The 17,500-nt window shown below is 42.0% G+C and overlaps 2 protein-coding genes across 4 annotated transcripts in view; both read left to right on the forward strand.

Annotated features, from left to right (window-relative positions):
• LOC114559620 (mixed lineage kinase domain-like protein) overlaps window positions 1-1,697 on the forward strand; it is a 33,345-nt gene extending 31,648 nt beyond the window's left edge. For both annotated transcript variants that reach the window (XM_028584377.1, XM_028584376.1), the window contains one exon: window positions 184-1,697. In XM_028584377.1, the coding sequence (XP_028440178.1) occupies window positions 184-302 (119 nt within the window). In that variant the 3' untranslated portion in view covers window positions 303-1,697. The remainder of the gene's footprint in view (window positions 1-183) is intronic.
• A 4,375-nt stretch (window positions 1,698-6,072) lies between these two features.
• Window positions 6,073-17,500, forward strand: part of rfwd3 (ring finger and WD repeat domain 3) — a 41,963-nt gene continuing 30,535 nt past the window's right edge. Inside the window, exons 1-6 of one of the 2 annotated variants that reach the window (XM_028584367.1) lie at window positions 6,073-6,318; window positions 9,402-9,688; window positions 11,875-12,152; window positions 12,846-12,901; window positions 14,608-14,799; window positions 17,097-17,188. In XM_028584367.1, the coding sequence (XP_028440168.1) occupies window positions 9,402-9,688; window positions 11,875-12,152; window positions 12,846-12,901; window positions 14,608-14,799; window positions 17,097-17,188 (905 nt within the window). In that variant the 5' untranslated portion in view covers window positions 6,073-6,318. The remainder of the gene's footprint in view (window positions 6,319-9,401; window positions 9,689-11,874; window positions 12,153-12,845; window positions 12,902-14,607; window positions 14,800-17,096; window positions 17,189-17,500) is intronic. The other variant, XM_028584366.1, reaches the window with a different exon arrangement.

A 17,500-nucleotide genomic window follows, 5' to 3' on the forward strand; every position in this document is an offset into this window, starting at 1 on the left:
CCAGTGTCAAAGATTGTTGTTCCCATCAGTCAGGTTGAAAAATAACAGTGGATTCTTATTTACGTACTTACTTAACATTATTTTAATACTGTAGGAAATTGTGAAACAAATTGACTTTGCAACTAAAACAAAAATATGTAATAATAATAATAAAATTAATACTGTGATTTTCTCTCTTTACAGAGCTGGTGGATAAACTGCAAACTGCATTGGGAAAGATAGAGGAGCCTTGGCCTCTCCGTCAGCAGGACTCAGGGTTTCTGGTCAGGGACATCGTCAGGAGAAGAAATAAGACAATATAACACAAGATGATATCCCTTTATTGTAATTGCATGATGCCTGCAGTGCGATTCAGGTGTACTACCTGAGACTGTGCTCAAAAGAAATACCTGTCTTACAACATACATTCACAATTGTCAACACATGATTAAAAGAGGTGTGTGTGTGTGTGTGTGTTGCACTGTTGTTACGTCATAGTCAGGTTGTAACTTAATGAAAACTTCTGTATAATCCACAAAAAGAATTTAGACTAAAAGCCATACTTCTTTCCAGTTTACTGTGACTGTTAGATCATTGTGTGTGTGTGTGTGTGTGTGTGTGTGTGTGTGTGTGTGTGTGTGTGTGTGTGTGTGTGTGTGTGTGTGTGTGTGTGTGTGTGTGTTTTGAACGAACTGCTCAGCCAATCTACTTCACTTGGTTTCCTGGGTACCCAATGAACTTGGGGTTTGAATTTCGGAGCAGTTTGCACAGCATTGGATGTTGGATATTAAATTAAAAACCTGTGAATAAAACTAAACGGACGAACAAACAAAAAAACTGCAGGCGCGACAAACAACAGGCTGTTGACACGCTATGCAGGGGTGCAACTACCCAGAGGGGTATGTAGCAACAATTATTTGTTGAGTTATTGCATAACTTATGTTTTCCAGCTTCTTGTCTTTTATTGTGCATGATACCTTACATTATTTTACATTAATAAAATTGAGATATGTCATGCATGGGATTGGTACCCTAGGGTTTCACCAAAATCTAAATGTCGCTATCAGCAACATTGGTTTGCATTACGCTAGCTGTAAATCTCACTTTAGCTGCTAGTGTTTGCAAACACTAGCTAGTCTGTGGACAGTCTTGTTGAATGGAGGTTCAGTTGAAAACCCCAAAACAGCTAAAACTATATTACTGCTTTTTGAAATGTATTAACACAAAAACAGCTGAAACTATATTACTGCTTTTTGAAATGTATTAAAACAAAAACAGCTGAAACTATATTACTGCTTTTGAAAAGTATTAACCCAAAAACAGCTGAAACTATATGATTGCTTAAAAATATAATCATGCTAAACATTGTGTTACTGATATTACTATAAACATGCTTAGAGACATGTTTGTGTGAATTGCTTTGTGCATAGAGAGGAAACATGGTCACATGCAATGTTTCCTATATGTATGCTCTGCCTTGTATTTGCATTAAGATTGTATTACCTTGTAAGGTCGTATAAAGTGGTAAAACACCTCGCTGCGACGGGGGGTGTAAACCTCATGAAATGTACGTATATATGAGTGCTTCGCCAACGGGAAGCTCTCTCTTGCTTTTTGGGACATCTAGTGCTTAAGAGCATTTTGAGTGATTGAACTTATTTAATTTTTTTTCTACTTAGCTTATTTGCCTTTTTAACTTTTTGCTTCTACTGAAATAAAAATACCTGTGTCCGCGTTGGACAAGGGAACCAAAAGAATCTCGTAAATCTTTTTTGCCTTTTTATTAGACTTTTTTTCCTCCACTCCGGCCGTGTGAGCGGGGGACACCCCTACAGAGGCAGTTTGGCCTCCTCTTTAACCACTTGTGGTGAGTCGCAACCAGGCAGGGGCCGATCTTGACAAGCAGACCTCCTTTGATCTTCCAGCGGAGCGGAACCTTCTGTGACCCTGGCAGAAGTGTCCGTCAAATGTGAATAATCAATTGAAATCATTTGGGTGTAAAGATCCCCTGAGGGCAGTGTTTTTCACTTACAGGGGATATCTAGGGTGTTAACCAAAGTCTCTTGTCTCGCCACTGGGTTTCCTACCGAAGCGAGGGCCCTTTAATACGGGTGTGTGTCTCTCTAACATAAACTAAAATATAGGGAAGTATCTGAAATAACTCCTTTTAATATAGGCTAAACCATCCGACCCGCTGACAGCAACTGGTGTTGCTGTACGGCAGAAGAGGGCATAGAAGCGAGGGTTATCGAGGGGAAGGAATAAGGGGGTTGGCTTTAAAAGGAAAAGTGATACGAAGCCTCGATAACTGTCACCTCGCTCTTCAGTCTCGGCCATCAGCTGTCACAGCTGATGGCCGAGCACACAGCTGATGACCGAGCTCACAGCTGATGGCCGAGCTCACAGCTGATGGCCGAGCACACAGCTGATGACCGAGCTCACAGCTGATGGCCGAGCTCACAGCTAATGGCCGAGCACACAGCTGATGGCCGAGGTCACAGCTGATGGCCGAGCACACAGCTGATGACCGAGCACACAGCTGATGACCGAGCACACAGCTGATGACCGAGGTCACAGCTGATGGCCGAGCTCACAGCTGATGGCCGAGCACACAGCTGATGGCCGAGGTCACAGCTGATGGCCGAGCACACAGCTGATGCCAATTCTCCGCCCCCTCATCAAACCCATTACATTGTGTGAGAAATTATTTGCTTCAAGTGAGAATGTTAGTGTGAAATTGAACACTACAGTATATGCTAATGTTGTTTTCAATAAAAAAAAAAAACATTTGCACAAAGCAAACTGATCCACTTTTCCATGTTAATAAGAGCATTACAATGAGAAAAAATAATGGGACAAAAATAAATAATGGGACAATTAGAATAGCTAAAAATGTGCGATTAATTGTGATTAATTGCGAGTTAACTATGACATTAAATATTTTTATCATTTGACAGCACTAAAATCTATGCATGATTCCATGATAAACCAGAGTTATTGCATTAGTTATGTTTTCCAGATTCTTGTCATTTATTGTACATGCTACCTTATATTTAACAGTTGTAAGCTCAGCAACCTCGGTTTTGCAGGAGAATTTCTAATAAGGGGAGAACTTTCACTTTCAGGAAACGTCCGGCCTCTGAACTTGTTGCAGTTCCACTCTGTGTCCATTAGAGGGCGCTCGTGGGCAAGTGCAGAATGAATGATGGTCTATGGCGCTGTACCCCTCAAAATCCACTTTTCTCATGATAGCATTTTTTGATTAGCAATTTGAATGTTGCATTCGAAAAGGGAGGCTAAAGTGGCTTTTTTGTTCTAAAAAGCCTTTTAAAATGTCAATGACGTCATACACATCGTACGGCCAGAGATACTGCTTTACGGCAAGCTCTGAGTCGCTTCCTTTTTTCTCTCGAGGCATCGACAACACAGCTGACAGGTTAGGCTCTCCCTGTCATAACACTAGAAAGAGTTTTGGTTTGCTAATGTTTAAAAGACCACGCTGAAATATTCACAGACGGACGTAGACGGGCTCTGACATTCTGGTTCCGCTTCGGATGCCGTCAAGCGGGATCTCCGATCCGGTCCTTCACTGACCAATCAGCATTCATTAGGAGAATGCTAGCGTGTTATGGGCAACAACGACTAGCCCTGTAAGAAATCAAAAGGGCACAAGTACTCGTTCATTCAACTTTCAACCTATAATCCATGTTGAACTAGCAAAAACTTCAATCAAATGAGATTTCTCAACGGCAATCAGGCGAAAGAGACACATTTAGCCTTCTAGCTCCATAGACTCCCATTCATTTAGCCGTCTAGCTCCATAGAGTCCCATTCATTTTGCACTTGCCTGCGATCACCCCCAATGTAACTCTGGTGGAACTGCAACCAAATTCAGTACAGTGGGGCTAAATAGTGTGTGAAAAGTCTCCCCGTAGATGGGCTCTGGTTTTTCATATTCTAAGATAGCCGTAAACCCCCATTTGGCTGCTACATTCCCAGTGTTAGCAAACGCTAGCTAGTCTGTTAACGTGAATATTTTTAAGCCTCCAAGCACAGACATTTTAAACAGACACTTTAAATCCTACCTTTTGCCTTTCACCATCCACTTATTTAAATGCTGTCACATCCCTTGACATGCCATCTCCTTTTCCCTCTTTATTTTTCTATTTTTAGCCCCCGACGACAACTCACTACTTGTACCTGCTCGCTCAGCGCTCACGGCGCCCACCCATTCCCCACGCTCAATGGTGTTTTTTGCCTCCAACAATGCCTTCCAGGCAGCTAACCCTAACTAACTAACTACTTAAATCTTTTAAAACAGCAGCGACAGCGGCATCAACCAAGAGGGTATGCTTCGCTTCAGAACTCGAACCTCCTATGGCGCCATTTTGTTGCTACCTGGCCATCACCTCCCGTTAGCATTCCACTAACTAGCATTCATTTTGGCGCCACTTGACAGCGAATAACTTTACATCTGAAGCGTTTAAAGACTCTATTTGTCCGTTGTTTATTTCTAAAGAAACACGACAATGTATAAAAGGCTCCATTACCTTCTACCTCACGTTATGGCTCCGTAGCAGACGGTTTTGTAAAGACAGGCTAATGATTGTGTCACAAAGTAGAGGAATTACCGTATTACCGTAAAGGTGAGCGCACCTTTGACCAGAATGTCCAAAATTTCCAGTGAAGGGAGAAGAAAAGTGGGAAATAAGTCCGATGGTGTTGTTCCTCTGAAGTTCACAAGCTCTTCACTGGTGAATGAGATACGGGTTCCATCGCAAGAAACAAAGTTAAAACACAAAACAAAACAGAGCGCACCAACACACCGTGTCACCATTCTGCGGCGCCATCTTGGCTCTGCAGCGCTGTGCAATGTGAGACAGTCTTGGAGCTAACCTAATAACCTATTATTTATTTTTTTCACAGTCTATGCTAATAACATTACCGTCGGCAAAATACCCCCGCAATTAAATCCATATTTCAACGTTAACCGTCAAGCCACAAGTATTTGGAAATGAACACCTCTGCTGAAGTGTTAAATTCGTTAACGATAAAAATGACGAGACGAGACGGGACCTCCATCATTAAACGCTGACAATGGCGATATCAGCATGCAATATCGTTGACGAAAAAGACACTAAAACGTAGTTAAACAAAAACTCTCTTCATTTGCATTGCCTTTCACCTTTTTTATTCCTCTGTCTCTCTTTCTTTCTCTCTCACACACACACACACACACACACACACACACACATATATGATGTTTAAATGTTAAAATATGCCTACTAAAATCAATAAAAAAACTGCCAAAACTTCCTTTACTTGCCCTGTTTTTATGCTCCCTTGAAAGCAGGGGCTTTTAGTTTTTCATTTTAATTTTATTTCCATGGCTATAATATGAATGGATTATCATCACATAGCGTCATCTGCAGATGATGCACATAATCAGAAAGCAAATAAGAAAAAGTCACTGCTTGATTTGAGGGTTAATTTGTGTTAAAGTGCAATACATATTGGTAACCAAAAACGTCTTTGTTTTTGAATTAAGAACTTTTGTTCAATAAGCCTTTGAAAGTCATTAATTTTAAGAAAGTTTCTCATTATTGTGACATACCAACTTGTTATTTTCTCATTATTTTGAGATACTAAGTCATTATTTTGAGATACTACGTCATTATTTTGATAAAGTTTCTCATTATTTTGAGATACTACGTATTTATTTTGATAAAATTTCTCATTATTTTTAGATACTAAGTCATTATTTTGAGATACTACGTCATTATTTTGATAAAGTTTCTCATTATTTTGAGATACTAAGTCATTATTTTGAGATACTACGTCATTGTTTTGATAAAGTTTCTCATTATTTTGAGATACTACGTCATTATTTTGATAAAGTTTCTCATTACCTTGAGATACTAAGTCATTATTTTGATAACGTTTCTCATTACCTTTGAGATACTACGTCATTATTTTGACAACGTTTTTCATTATAATGACTTACAGGATGTTTTTTTTTTTTTTTATCAGATTGGCTGATATGGGCTTCCATACTCGGTAAAAATCAAAATCGCATGTGATTCATCTTTTTTTGTTTTCGCGTGTGATTCATCCTGTCAACGTACGATCTTCGGCGGTGACGTCGCAACAGGATGGGGCGGGCAGCGCGAACTGGCGCGGGGAGATTCGATCCCTGACCGCTGGAAGTAACCCGTAAACCTCACCTCAACCAGACCCGTTTGATTTGTGTATTTGCCGTGGAGTCATGTTGTTCCTTTGTGTGGTCCTTCGGAGCGGGATCGGCGGCTGTTAAACCTTCACCTCCATACAGGTAGCTAGGTGAATAACGGTTAACGTTAACTAGCTAGCTAGCTAACGTTAGTCGCGCTAACGAACTAGCTAACAAGCTGACTCCTTTTCTTAAGCGTATTTACAGTAACAACATCGTAGTTAATGCCACCCTTAGCTATTAATATTTTGACTTTAACAAAAGCGTAATTTAAAGTCTTAAACGCATGTTGGCAGCATCACAACCTCACAAATGCTAGCTAGCTAACGTTAACGTGACCTAAGTTTAGCTCAAGCGTCCGTGGTTACACGGGATTCAGAACCAACGGATTGTCGAATTATTATTATTTATTCTCTGCTATTTTATAACGTTGCATACAAGCTAAGACGTTAAATCGTTCACTATCGTATTAACTATATACATACATACACAATACATACAATACTAGATGCAAATGTTAGTGTTACTGCTGGTTTGTTTTTGCGGGGAGGCCGCTGCAATATCGGTCTCTACTTCGGTGTTTAGCCGCAGAAAGTAACGTTACCACCTGGCCCCCGGAGAACGCAACGGGAGGTGTTTGCCATCACAGATGACAGATCGATTAATACATTGCAAAGGTAGCTAATTTATTGGATAATCGACAAGAGACATCCATACTTCGCGGGGCGTGTAGTCACTGCTAACTACTGCACTGCAAATCAACATAAGCTAGCTCGTTAGCACAGCATGCAGGTTGTGTAACTTTTGACTTTGTGAAGCTAACGTTATACCATTAGTTTGAGCATAGTTTGGCTCCACTGTGAGAGCACGCTGTAAGGAGAAGCGGTCACGGTATTCGTCTGTAAGAGACTTGTTTATTACCTCGATGTAATAGAAGTCTTACTGTCCAGTGTGTAGATATTAACCAGGTTACATGTATCCCAGCTTAATGAGGGTAACTTTTTACTTTCACTAAAAAAAGGAGGTTTGTCTTCAGGATTATACTATCGAGTCAAGTGACCTTAAAGTATCGGCTAAATTATTTGACAGCGAGTTAGACTTCATCAGTCCCAAAAGCAGACTTTATCTGCACTTTAGTTTTGCACCATCAACTAGTGGAGCAGGGTTTGGTGTTTGCTGAAAGGCTATGTGTGGCAAATGTACTAACTTTCTTAACAACTGTGTTTCACAAAATGCAAACACGCATTTAAAGTAATACCCTGACTGTAAAATCCTGTAAATTACTATAAAGAAATCCATCAAAACACAAACTTAAAAAGCTCTTTTGTCTATAGAATCCATCTATTAGTTTCCAAATGTTACGGGTAAGAGGTCTAAAGGATGTTTTATGCTTCTGCGTCAACTCCACGCCGTAGCTACGCCGTCACTCCTACGGCATCGTGACCCTTTCGGAGTGCTGCGTCGGGGTTGCTTTGCATCGCGGTGCATTTCACCGCCGTAACGCCAGGGTGTGTGTGTGGCAGTGTCGCCTGTGTCTGTACCGAAACGGTACTGACGCTACAGATCAATTTGAGCACCGCGCTCCACTCCATTCCTATGGGTGACATCAAGCAACTTCAACCCGCCCGCAAAGCATCCCGGGAAGGCACCGCTGCATTGGAAAAAAACCGCTGCGCGTCAGAAAGCTGGCCGACACCCATCTTTATGCAAATTAATCCGTTGATAGCAACTATCCAATAGAAGTAGACGAAAATCTTTCAGACTGAATTTGTCGATCTGAAATGAAGACAGATTCAGCAACTGCACGGCCTATTTCTTGTTTCGGTGAACTAATATAGTAAAATACGAGATTGTATTCTCAACGAGCTGCCGTGACACTGTTGAAATTCTCGAGTAGCCAGACCCACGACACGCGTTCGTCCAATCAGCTGCTGGTCATGGGCGTGGAGCATCAACCACGGCTGTATGACGTCGCGCCACCACGCTTCAGTCGTGTCGGACAAATGGATCTGTACTCTCAGAATGGCAAACCCCCGTAGACTGTGGTGCTAAAATATGAATCTTATTTGTTTGGCCTTTTCTTGCTTAGATTTTGTAAAAAGTATCGAGAAATGGACCCAGTAAAATCCAGTGACCTAGTTACTGTAACCAGAAAATAAGCCTGAGGTTATTTGCGAGCTCTCTGCCAGCCAGTTTATGTTATGTTAATTTCAAAACGTTACTGACACGTTGACACTTTACAAACAGGGATAACCCCGTCATTGTAACCACAATATGTCTGAGTTTATTTGCTAAACTGAACTAGTCAGTGAACTAGCATGTTGCTACTCCCCACAGCAGGCTGCTTGAAACAACCACTGTCAACACACAAGGCGAGTTGACCCATCACAGCCCTTGCGGTCTGCGTCGCCTCGACGCACATTTACACGTTTTTGGAGGTGCAGGTCGAGCTACGGCGGAGAAGCTGCAGCCAGCAAAGCTGCTCCCGAGGACCTCGGGCTAAGAACAGGGAACATGTGGGGTTCAAAGGTCCCTACGAGGCAATGGATGGCTTTATACAGTACAGGCCAAAAGTTTGGACACACCTTCTCATTCAATGCGTTTCATTTTTATTTTCATGACTATTTACATTGTAGATTCTCACTGAAGGCATCAAAACTATGAATGAACACATATGGAATTATGTACTTAACAAAAAAGTGTGAAATAACTGAAAACATGTCTTATATTTTAGATTCCTCAAAGTAGCCACCCTTTGCTTTTTTATTAATAAGGGAAATAATTCCACTAATTAACCCTGACAAAGCACACCTGTGAAGGTAAAACCATTTCAGGTGACTACCTCATGAAGCTCATTGAGAGAACACCAAGGGTTTGCAGAGTTATCAAAACAAGCAAAGGGTGGCTACTTTGAAGAATCTAAAATATAAGACATGTTTTCAGTTATTTCACACTTTTTTGTTAAGTACATAATTCCATATGTGTTCATTCATAGTTTTGATGCCTTCAGTGAGAATCTACAATGTAAATAGTCATGAAAATAAAAAGGAAACGCATTGAATGAGAAGGTGTGTCCAAACCTTTGGCCTGTACTGTACCTTAATGTTGAAAACTAAGCCTCTGTCTAAAAGCTGAACAGGAATAAGGAATTAGGAGTCCGAGGGGATCATTAACCGTCTAACCTGCTGTGCAGATGGAGGCCATGGAGGTGGACTCCCCCGGGGAGCTGCAGGGAGGAGGTGGCAGACAGCGAGAGGTTGCTGCCGCAGCCGCGGACGCCAACGCACCGCACGTCATCTCGGACTCCGGCAGCAGCACCGAGGTGGACGAGGACGACGAGGACGACAACGAGAGAGGGCCAACGGCGGCTCGTGCGCCTCCGAGGCTTCCTGCCACCTGGGCGTTCAGTCAGAGAGCGGTGAGCGGCTCCGCAGCTTCGCCTTCAGCCGCTCACGGCACACCAATGCGGAGGAGGATCAGGTACCCTGAACTAACGCACAGAGAAGCCTCGGTTCAAGGCCTTTTTATACGCGGGGGGGCGTGACGAATAAAGCACATAAAAATGCAAAATAATTGACTGTGAATATTTCGCATCAAGACTGTTTGTTTGTTTATACCGGCAGCGATGTGAATTTGTGACAGTTGTTTAATAAAACAGGGCTCCAGACTAACTTTTTTTCACTAGGAGCACTGTGGCCCCCAACTGAAAATTTTAGGGGTGCAACCACAAAATTTAGGGGCACACACCGTAAATCAACATGCCAACCAAATATTCACATTTATACTAATTTCCAGTGTATTACTAATAAGCACTTTGATAATAGATGCAGAAATTACAATGTGCTGTTTCAAATTTAGTTTCACATTTTATTTTGCACTTTTGGAGATGCAACATAGAAGGTAAACCGACAATACCGTCGCTGTCATGACTGTCATGAATATAAAAAAAATATATACCAGCTCTAGTCTCCACTCTACAATTACAATGAATTCAACTTAAAATTAAACATGCATTGTTTAGGCTACTAAACAAAAATAAAAATAAACCCCTCCCTCTCTCCTCCCAAACCTGCCCTACAACCTTGAATTGAATAATTATTAATTTCTTACTCACTTTAACTTTTATTCTTGTATTTATATTATTCTTTTTTAGCCTGTTGTATTTTCATCATGACAGTTTTTAATTGCTCTTTAATGTTTCATGTAAAGCCCTTTGAATTGCCTTGTAGCTGAAAGGTGCTGTAGAAATCAAGCTGCCTTCAGCCTGTCAGTCAGTCCCCAGGGCAGATAAACCAACGTTGTGACTGCTTGACTCACAGGAAGTGTGACGTCAACAGCACCGCGACCGCTTTCGCCTTGATATTAATATAATATAATATTAATATAATATAATATCGCAGCAAACGCTGTCTGTGTGAAGTTTTGAAAAAAAATATATAGGCGCACGCTAGGGCTGTCAAAGAATATTCTAAATTCGAATATATATTCGAGTAGTTTTTAAGAAACGAATTTCGAAGGTGAAAATTAATATTCGAATTTAAAAAAAAAAAAAAAAAAAAAAAAAAAACTCTCGCGGTAGCAGAAGCTGTCTGCTTTGCTAGCGCGCCTGAAAGCCGTTACATACCGGACGCAGCCCAGCTGGCGCATACCCATGTGACATCATGAGATCTCCGTGACTATTTATCCCCGCGCTGGTGCTCGCGACACTAGCTGCAGTCTTCTCCTGAACTGCGGTGGCGCCAATGAGCAAAGGCTACCGACGCCGCCCTTTCTACGGACTAGAAGAAGAAGAAAAAGGTAAACAACGGCAGAACTGGCAGCAGCATTGCCGTCAACGCTTCGATGTGATTCACTGACCTACTTCGTCGGAACGAGCCTTTCATTCACCATAACGGAACTCATCTTAACCCGGTAAGGTTACCAGAGAGACCTGCAGTCACTCTGAGAGTCCTGGTATCACGTTGTCGGCGAACTCATTCAGGCTTCCTGTTTTCCGCTTTGTCGCGCGCCGCTGAAAAAGAAGAGCCGTGCTCGACCTCGGTTCGAGCGCCATAAATCAGACGCGCCGGCCGGATATTACATCATTTTGACGTCACGATGTTGTTTAGAGGGAATATTCGAACGTCATTTTTGAGCAATTTTGACAGCCCTAGTGCAGCTCAACCAGCTGAGCTGCCCCACAGTCTGCAGTTTAAGCACAACTAAGTACTGCAGCTCCTCAAGACCAACGGCGTTGTCTGTGTTGGTGGCTGCGTCCTAAATAGTTCTTTAAATGTAGCTCTGTTCGATCCTCCAGTCTCCTCTCAGCAGCTGTGTTTTGTCAGAAAGTCGAGCGTCTTGCTGAGATGTAAAACGTGTGTGTGTATGTGTACCCGTTTTACTATATTCGTGTGGTCCAAAAACCAGGGACTACAGTATCCTTGTGGGGTCTGCACAGCCTTTAAAGGGCTGTTTGAGGGTTAACACTTGGTTTTAGGATTAGTGTTAGAATTAGGTTAGGGTTAGGGTGAGGGTTAAGGTTAGACATTTAGTTGTGATGGTTAGGGTAAGGGTTAAGGTTAGACATTTAGTTGTGATGGTTAAAGTTAGGGGCTAGTGAATGCATTATGTCAATGACATGTCCCCGCAAAGATAGTAATACGTGTGTGTGTGTGTGTGCTCTGCAGGCAGGGCCTCCGGGTGCATTACCCCAGCCAGACTGCGGCGCCCTCCAGAGGCTTTCCCGACTTCCTGCTCCGAGCGCCGGCCGCCAGCGTGGCTCAGCCAGAGTCCGGCAGCACCACCGAAGTCAGCGAGTCTGACGAGGAGGAGGAGGAGGAAGAGCAGGGGGGCAACCGAGAAGCCACGGCTGCTGCTCCGGAGCCCGTCGTCCTGGCGCCGGCTGCTAGTCCTCGCCGCAACGCCTCCGTCCAACACGCACAACCACAGGAAGCTGGTCCAACCAGTGAGTCTGACCAGCACAACTACTTTATGTCAACTACTGGTTGCCAACCAGTAAAACTTCTCTGATTGCAGACATTTGAGGATGTCATCTTGGGCTTTTAGAAACACTGATCCACATTTTTCACCGTTTTCTAAAATGTAATGGATAACCCAGAACCCGATTTATAAGTATACGTACATACACAAGGAATTTGACTTCGGTAGGTGTTAACTCTCTATACATTCAACAAATAGACACGTAGTAGTAAACATTCAGTAGGCAGATCGAATATAGACACATACTGTACAATAGAGACAACAATATACATATTGGCACATATCAACATAATATACAAATATACAAATAAGACATAATATCGAGACAAGTACACTTGGAGTGGGATGTAGAGTGCAAAAGTAGTGTGCAAAGATGCATATTGGACTGATAAGTATGTAATGTGAGGAGAAGTGGGTGGGTGGCCAAAGTGGGGATGACCCCAGTGACCAGAGTGATGGCAGTGGGAAAGAAGCTGCAACTAATCCATCAATCGAGAAAATAATCAAACCGATTAATTGACAGTGAAAATACTCGTTAGCTATCAGCATGCCTTTTTAATGTCGTTGACTGGTTTCCACAGACCAATGCGTAGTCTGTGTTGTGTTGTCAGAGTCCAGTTTAATTTTCTTTTCTTTTCTTTTTTCCGTCTTTGTCCAGACTCCGGTTCAGCTGCAGACGGCGAGAGGACAGAAACGTCCAATCAGAACGTCCAGGTAGCATTCAAACCTTTTCCATCCCTCTTCTTCCTAGAGCCGGGTGTCCTACTCGTGTTCTGCATTTCACCGACGACATATTTTCCCAGAGCTAATTTAAAATAAGTCAGAACCGATGTTACTCCGCCTTTGATTTTTTTGGCTTGTTCTCCATCATCTTCTGTTAGTTTAAAGGGTTTGCTGTGTAAGGCCGGTTACACACCGCAAGCGTTTATCCATTTATATTTCGGCAAAATAGAAAATATGTTTATATGTCATTTTTTTCAGACACGTTGGAATTCCAGCAAAATATTAATAAATGACATCTTGATGTTTGAAAGTCTGGGTTTGGACATCAATGTAGATATAAATGTAATACAAAATTTCATAGAAAATATTTTCAAATGTTGCACTGGTCATACAGAACAAAATATTCTGTAACATATTTTGCAGTCAATACTGCCGATGTTGTCTTGCTTTAATCAAATCAGTAGGCTCTATATAAAGGGTAGGATAGGCTACTATATATAAAGGGTAGGATAGGCTACTATATATAAAGGGTAGGATAGGCTACTATATATAAAGGGTAGGATAGGCTACTATATATAAATGGTAGCAGGATAGGCTACGATAACAACGTGAGTGACGGTACAACATCAGATAGGCTGTATAGGCTCTTTACAGCTACACAGACAGCCCACTTACCCATTTTTTAGAGTTTGAATCTATCGGCGCTATGTCCCGAGATCAGCCCTCCCTGTATCTAGCAGCAGGAGCAGCGCCGCGTCAGACACGCTTCTGGTGTGTAGGACACAGAAAAATCCACACAGCTGAGACGCAACAGAAACGCCACGCTCGCGAGACGCGTGCAGTGTGTAACCGGCCTAACTTTGGTACAAATACAGGCTGCCATCGCCCGACGAAAAATTATTTCAGTGAGACCGCTGAGTTGGTTTTTTGATAACCACTTATTATTATGGGCCATTTTTCTGTGATTGCAGCTTCTTAAAATGTGAATATCTTCTAGTTCCTTCTCTCCTCTGCGACAGTAAACTGAATATCTTTGAGTTGTGGACAAAACAAGACGTTTGAGGAAGTTTTTGGGAAACGCTGGTCCACATTTTTCTGAAATTGTTTAGATCAAACAACTAATCCAAAAAATCTCTGAGTGTCCGTCGCGATGTGGCAGCCTTTCGTGATGTATTTATCGCGCCAGTTGATATGGCGATAACGATAAAAAACGATATATTGTGCAGCCCTAATGGGAAGCACCAGAGGCCCCATTATACAATATCATCACTATTCTTAAAGCGTAACTCTCGCAAAATTGCAACCTAGGGTCTTTTTGTGAACGTACCCGAGTCAAACTTTAGTTTAGAAGCATAATTAGGACTGAAGCGCCTATTACATTGCCTTCGGAGATCGACACATTTTGACTGGCAAGATGGCCAATCGTAAAAGTGGCATTTCCGTCCTAATTATACTTTTAAACGAAAGTTTGACTCGGGTACATTGACAAAAAGACCCTAGGTTGCATTTCGGCGAGAGTTACGCTCTAATGCCACAATATGGTGTTATTACGATTTAAAACCTATGGCAATGTTTTTCATTATATTGCAATTTATTCCTCTTTTTTTTTTTTTTTGTTTAAGTTCTAATTATGTCCCTGAAGGAAAGCTTTGTCAACATCTGTTTCATCTAAAAACTCTTACCGTGCCCCCCCCTAGCTGGTCCCCTCGGCTTCTGCCAAGCCGCCGCAGGCCGAAGAGGGCGAGGGCGACATCTGCTCCATCTGCTTCGAGGCGTGGACGACTGCGGGCGAGCACCGGCTGTCCGCTCTGCGCTGCGGACACCTCTTCGGCTTCACCTGCATCCAGCGCTGGCTGAAGGCTCAGGGCCCGGCCGCCAAGTGTCCACAGGTCAGTCTCGTCACTGTGTTTTGAACACAAAGTTGGAACAGTCTTTTTATAGGGTTTGGGGGGAAAACATCGAAAATCGTATGGTTACTGTTTTTCTTTTGGGAGGATTTTTTAAAAATGTATTCTTTTCCCTGGAATTTATGTTTTATGAACTCGTATCTGTTTCCAGCAAAACAGAGCGAAAGCAGAAAATCCATCTTATGTTCCTCTCTACAAATGAAATGAATGCCTGACTGACTGACATGTGATGTGCATTCTTCAATTACTTTTTTAGAAATGTCCCATGATATATTGTCTCTAGAAGTGTGTATTATTCAACTTTTGCTTTTGTTAAAGAAGGAAAAGTAAATTTCAATACTTCTAGAATTTCAATAAATGAAAATCTTAGGGCTGTGCTCGATTTAAAGAAATTCTTAGTCAACTAACAATCATTCAATTGTATCGACTAATCGATTAGTTGATTTAATCGACAGAGCTGTAAATTTGAGTTTCTCCGCAAAGAGTCATGCAAAAGCACCGCTTTAATTCTTGTGTACCAGAGATGTGCTCGTACGTTTCTTGGAAATAAGTCATTCAGCATGAAAACAGCATCAGACATGACTAATGGACTAAAGAAATCTAAGTTGATACGGTAGACCATGACATATTGCTTGACCGATTGGAAAACTGGGTTGGTCTTTCTGGCTCAGTACTAAAGTGGTTTGAATCCTATTTAAAGAATAGGGACTACTTTGTGTCTATAGGTAATTATACATCTGAGCATACAAATATGACGTGCGGAGTTCCCCAAGGCTCAGTTCTGAGGCCTCTTCTGTTCAACATCTACATGTTTCCACTGGCTCAGATTATGGAAAACAACAAAATAAGTTACCATAGTTATGCGGATGACACACAAATTTACATAACCTTATCGCCAGGGAACTATAGCCCAATACAATGATTAAATATGTGCATTGAAAATATTAATGATTGGATGTGCCAGAACTTTCTTAAATTAAATGAAGAAAAAAACAGAGGTGGTTGTTTTTGGAGCAAAAGAGGAACGATTGAAAGTCAGCGCTCAGCTTCAAATGACAATGTTAAAAACAACAGACAAAGCAAGAAATCTTGGTGTAGTCATGGACTCAGACCTAAATTTTAAAAGTCACATTAACATAATTAAAAAATCAGCCTATTATCACCTTAAAAATATTTCAAGGGTTAAAGGGCTTATGTCTCAGCAGGATCTGGAAAAACTTGTCCATGCTTTTATCTTCAGTAGACTTGACTACTGCAACGGTGTCTTTACAGGTCTCCCTAAAAAATCAATCAGACAGCTGCAGCTGATTCAGAACGCTGCTGCTCGAGTCCTCACTAAAACCAAGAAAGTGGATCACATCACTCCAGTACTGAAGTCTCTACACTGGCTTCCAGTGCCTCAAAGAATTGATTTCAAAATACTTTTACTGGTTTATAAATCACTAAACGGTTTAGGGCCAAAATACATTTCTAATCTGCTACTACACTATGACCCAACCAGACCTCTCAGTTGGTCTGGGACAGGTCTGCTTCCTGTCCCCAGAGTCAGAACTAAACAGGGGGAAGCAGCGTTCAGTTTTTATGCTCCACATATCTGGAACAAACTCCCAGAAACCTGCAGGTCCGCTGCAACTCTCAGTTCTTTTAAATCTAAGCTAACCTATCTTTTTGATGTTGCTTTTCTTTAAATAATCTATTTTATTAACTTTAATTTCTTATACCGCACTGTAACTTTTATTCTTATACTGCACTATCAATTTTATTCTTGTCTTTTAATGTTTTTAATTTGTTTGTTTTTTAATTGTTTTCTAACTGCTCTTTAATGTTTTATGTAAAGCACTTTGAATTGCCCTGTTGCTGAAATGTGCTATATAAATAAAGCTGCCTTGCCTTGCCTAAGTTGACTTAGACCAAAACGACCGATTAGTCGACTAATCGACTAAGAGGAAGCAGCCCTAGAAAATCGCAATACAAATCGAATCGGTGCCCATGTATCATAAAAGCATCGGATCGGGACAAAAACCTATCGTCTCCCCCCCGGAGCATGTTAACCCAGGCTTGGAGCCACTTACTGGGGCTTAGGGAGGGAGCATGTTAATACAGGCTTTGAGCCACTAACTGGGGCATGGGGAGGAGGCATGGGGGCCCTGGAGCATGTCAACCCAGGCTTGGAGCCTGTTAGTTGGGGTTAAGAGGGAGGCTGGGGGTCCCCCCCCAGTGCCTCATCCTGCATCTCAAATCTGGACTCTGACGATGTGTTTGTGTTGTTTTTTCTTTAGTGCAACAAGAAAGCGAAGCGTTCCGACATCGTTCTGCTGTACGCTCCAAAGCTGAGAGCGCTCGACAACTCCGAGCAGGAGAGCTTAAAGAAGTGAGTGATGCTGCCAACACCCCCCCGATCTGTAGGGCCGCTGTAGGCTAACGAGGGGCCACAGTTTCCCTTCTGCTTGATGAAACTATAGTGAAAGATTTAAAGTCGACACTGTTAAAAGAGTAAACCACCCAAAAACGTACCTACCCGTCTCCTATAGGATTTAAAAGGTGGCTGGCAAAAGTTTTGTGCTTCAGGGACGAATTAATCTCACTTCTGCAAACATTGAAGTTACGCAAATTGAAACCGACTCAGTTTGGCGGTGATTTTAGCAGATTTTTGCATCATTTAATAGCCTTGACTTGTGTGTGT

Source organism: Perca flavescens, chromosome 8 (assembly GCF_004354835.1).
Source record: "Perca flavescens isolate YP-PL-M2 chromosome 8, PFLA_1.0, whole genome shotgun sequence".
In the NCBI taxonomy this organism is placed as follows: domain Eukaryota; kingdom Metazoa; phylum Chordata; class Actinopteri; order Perciformes; family Percidae; genus Perca; species Perca flavescens.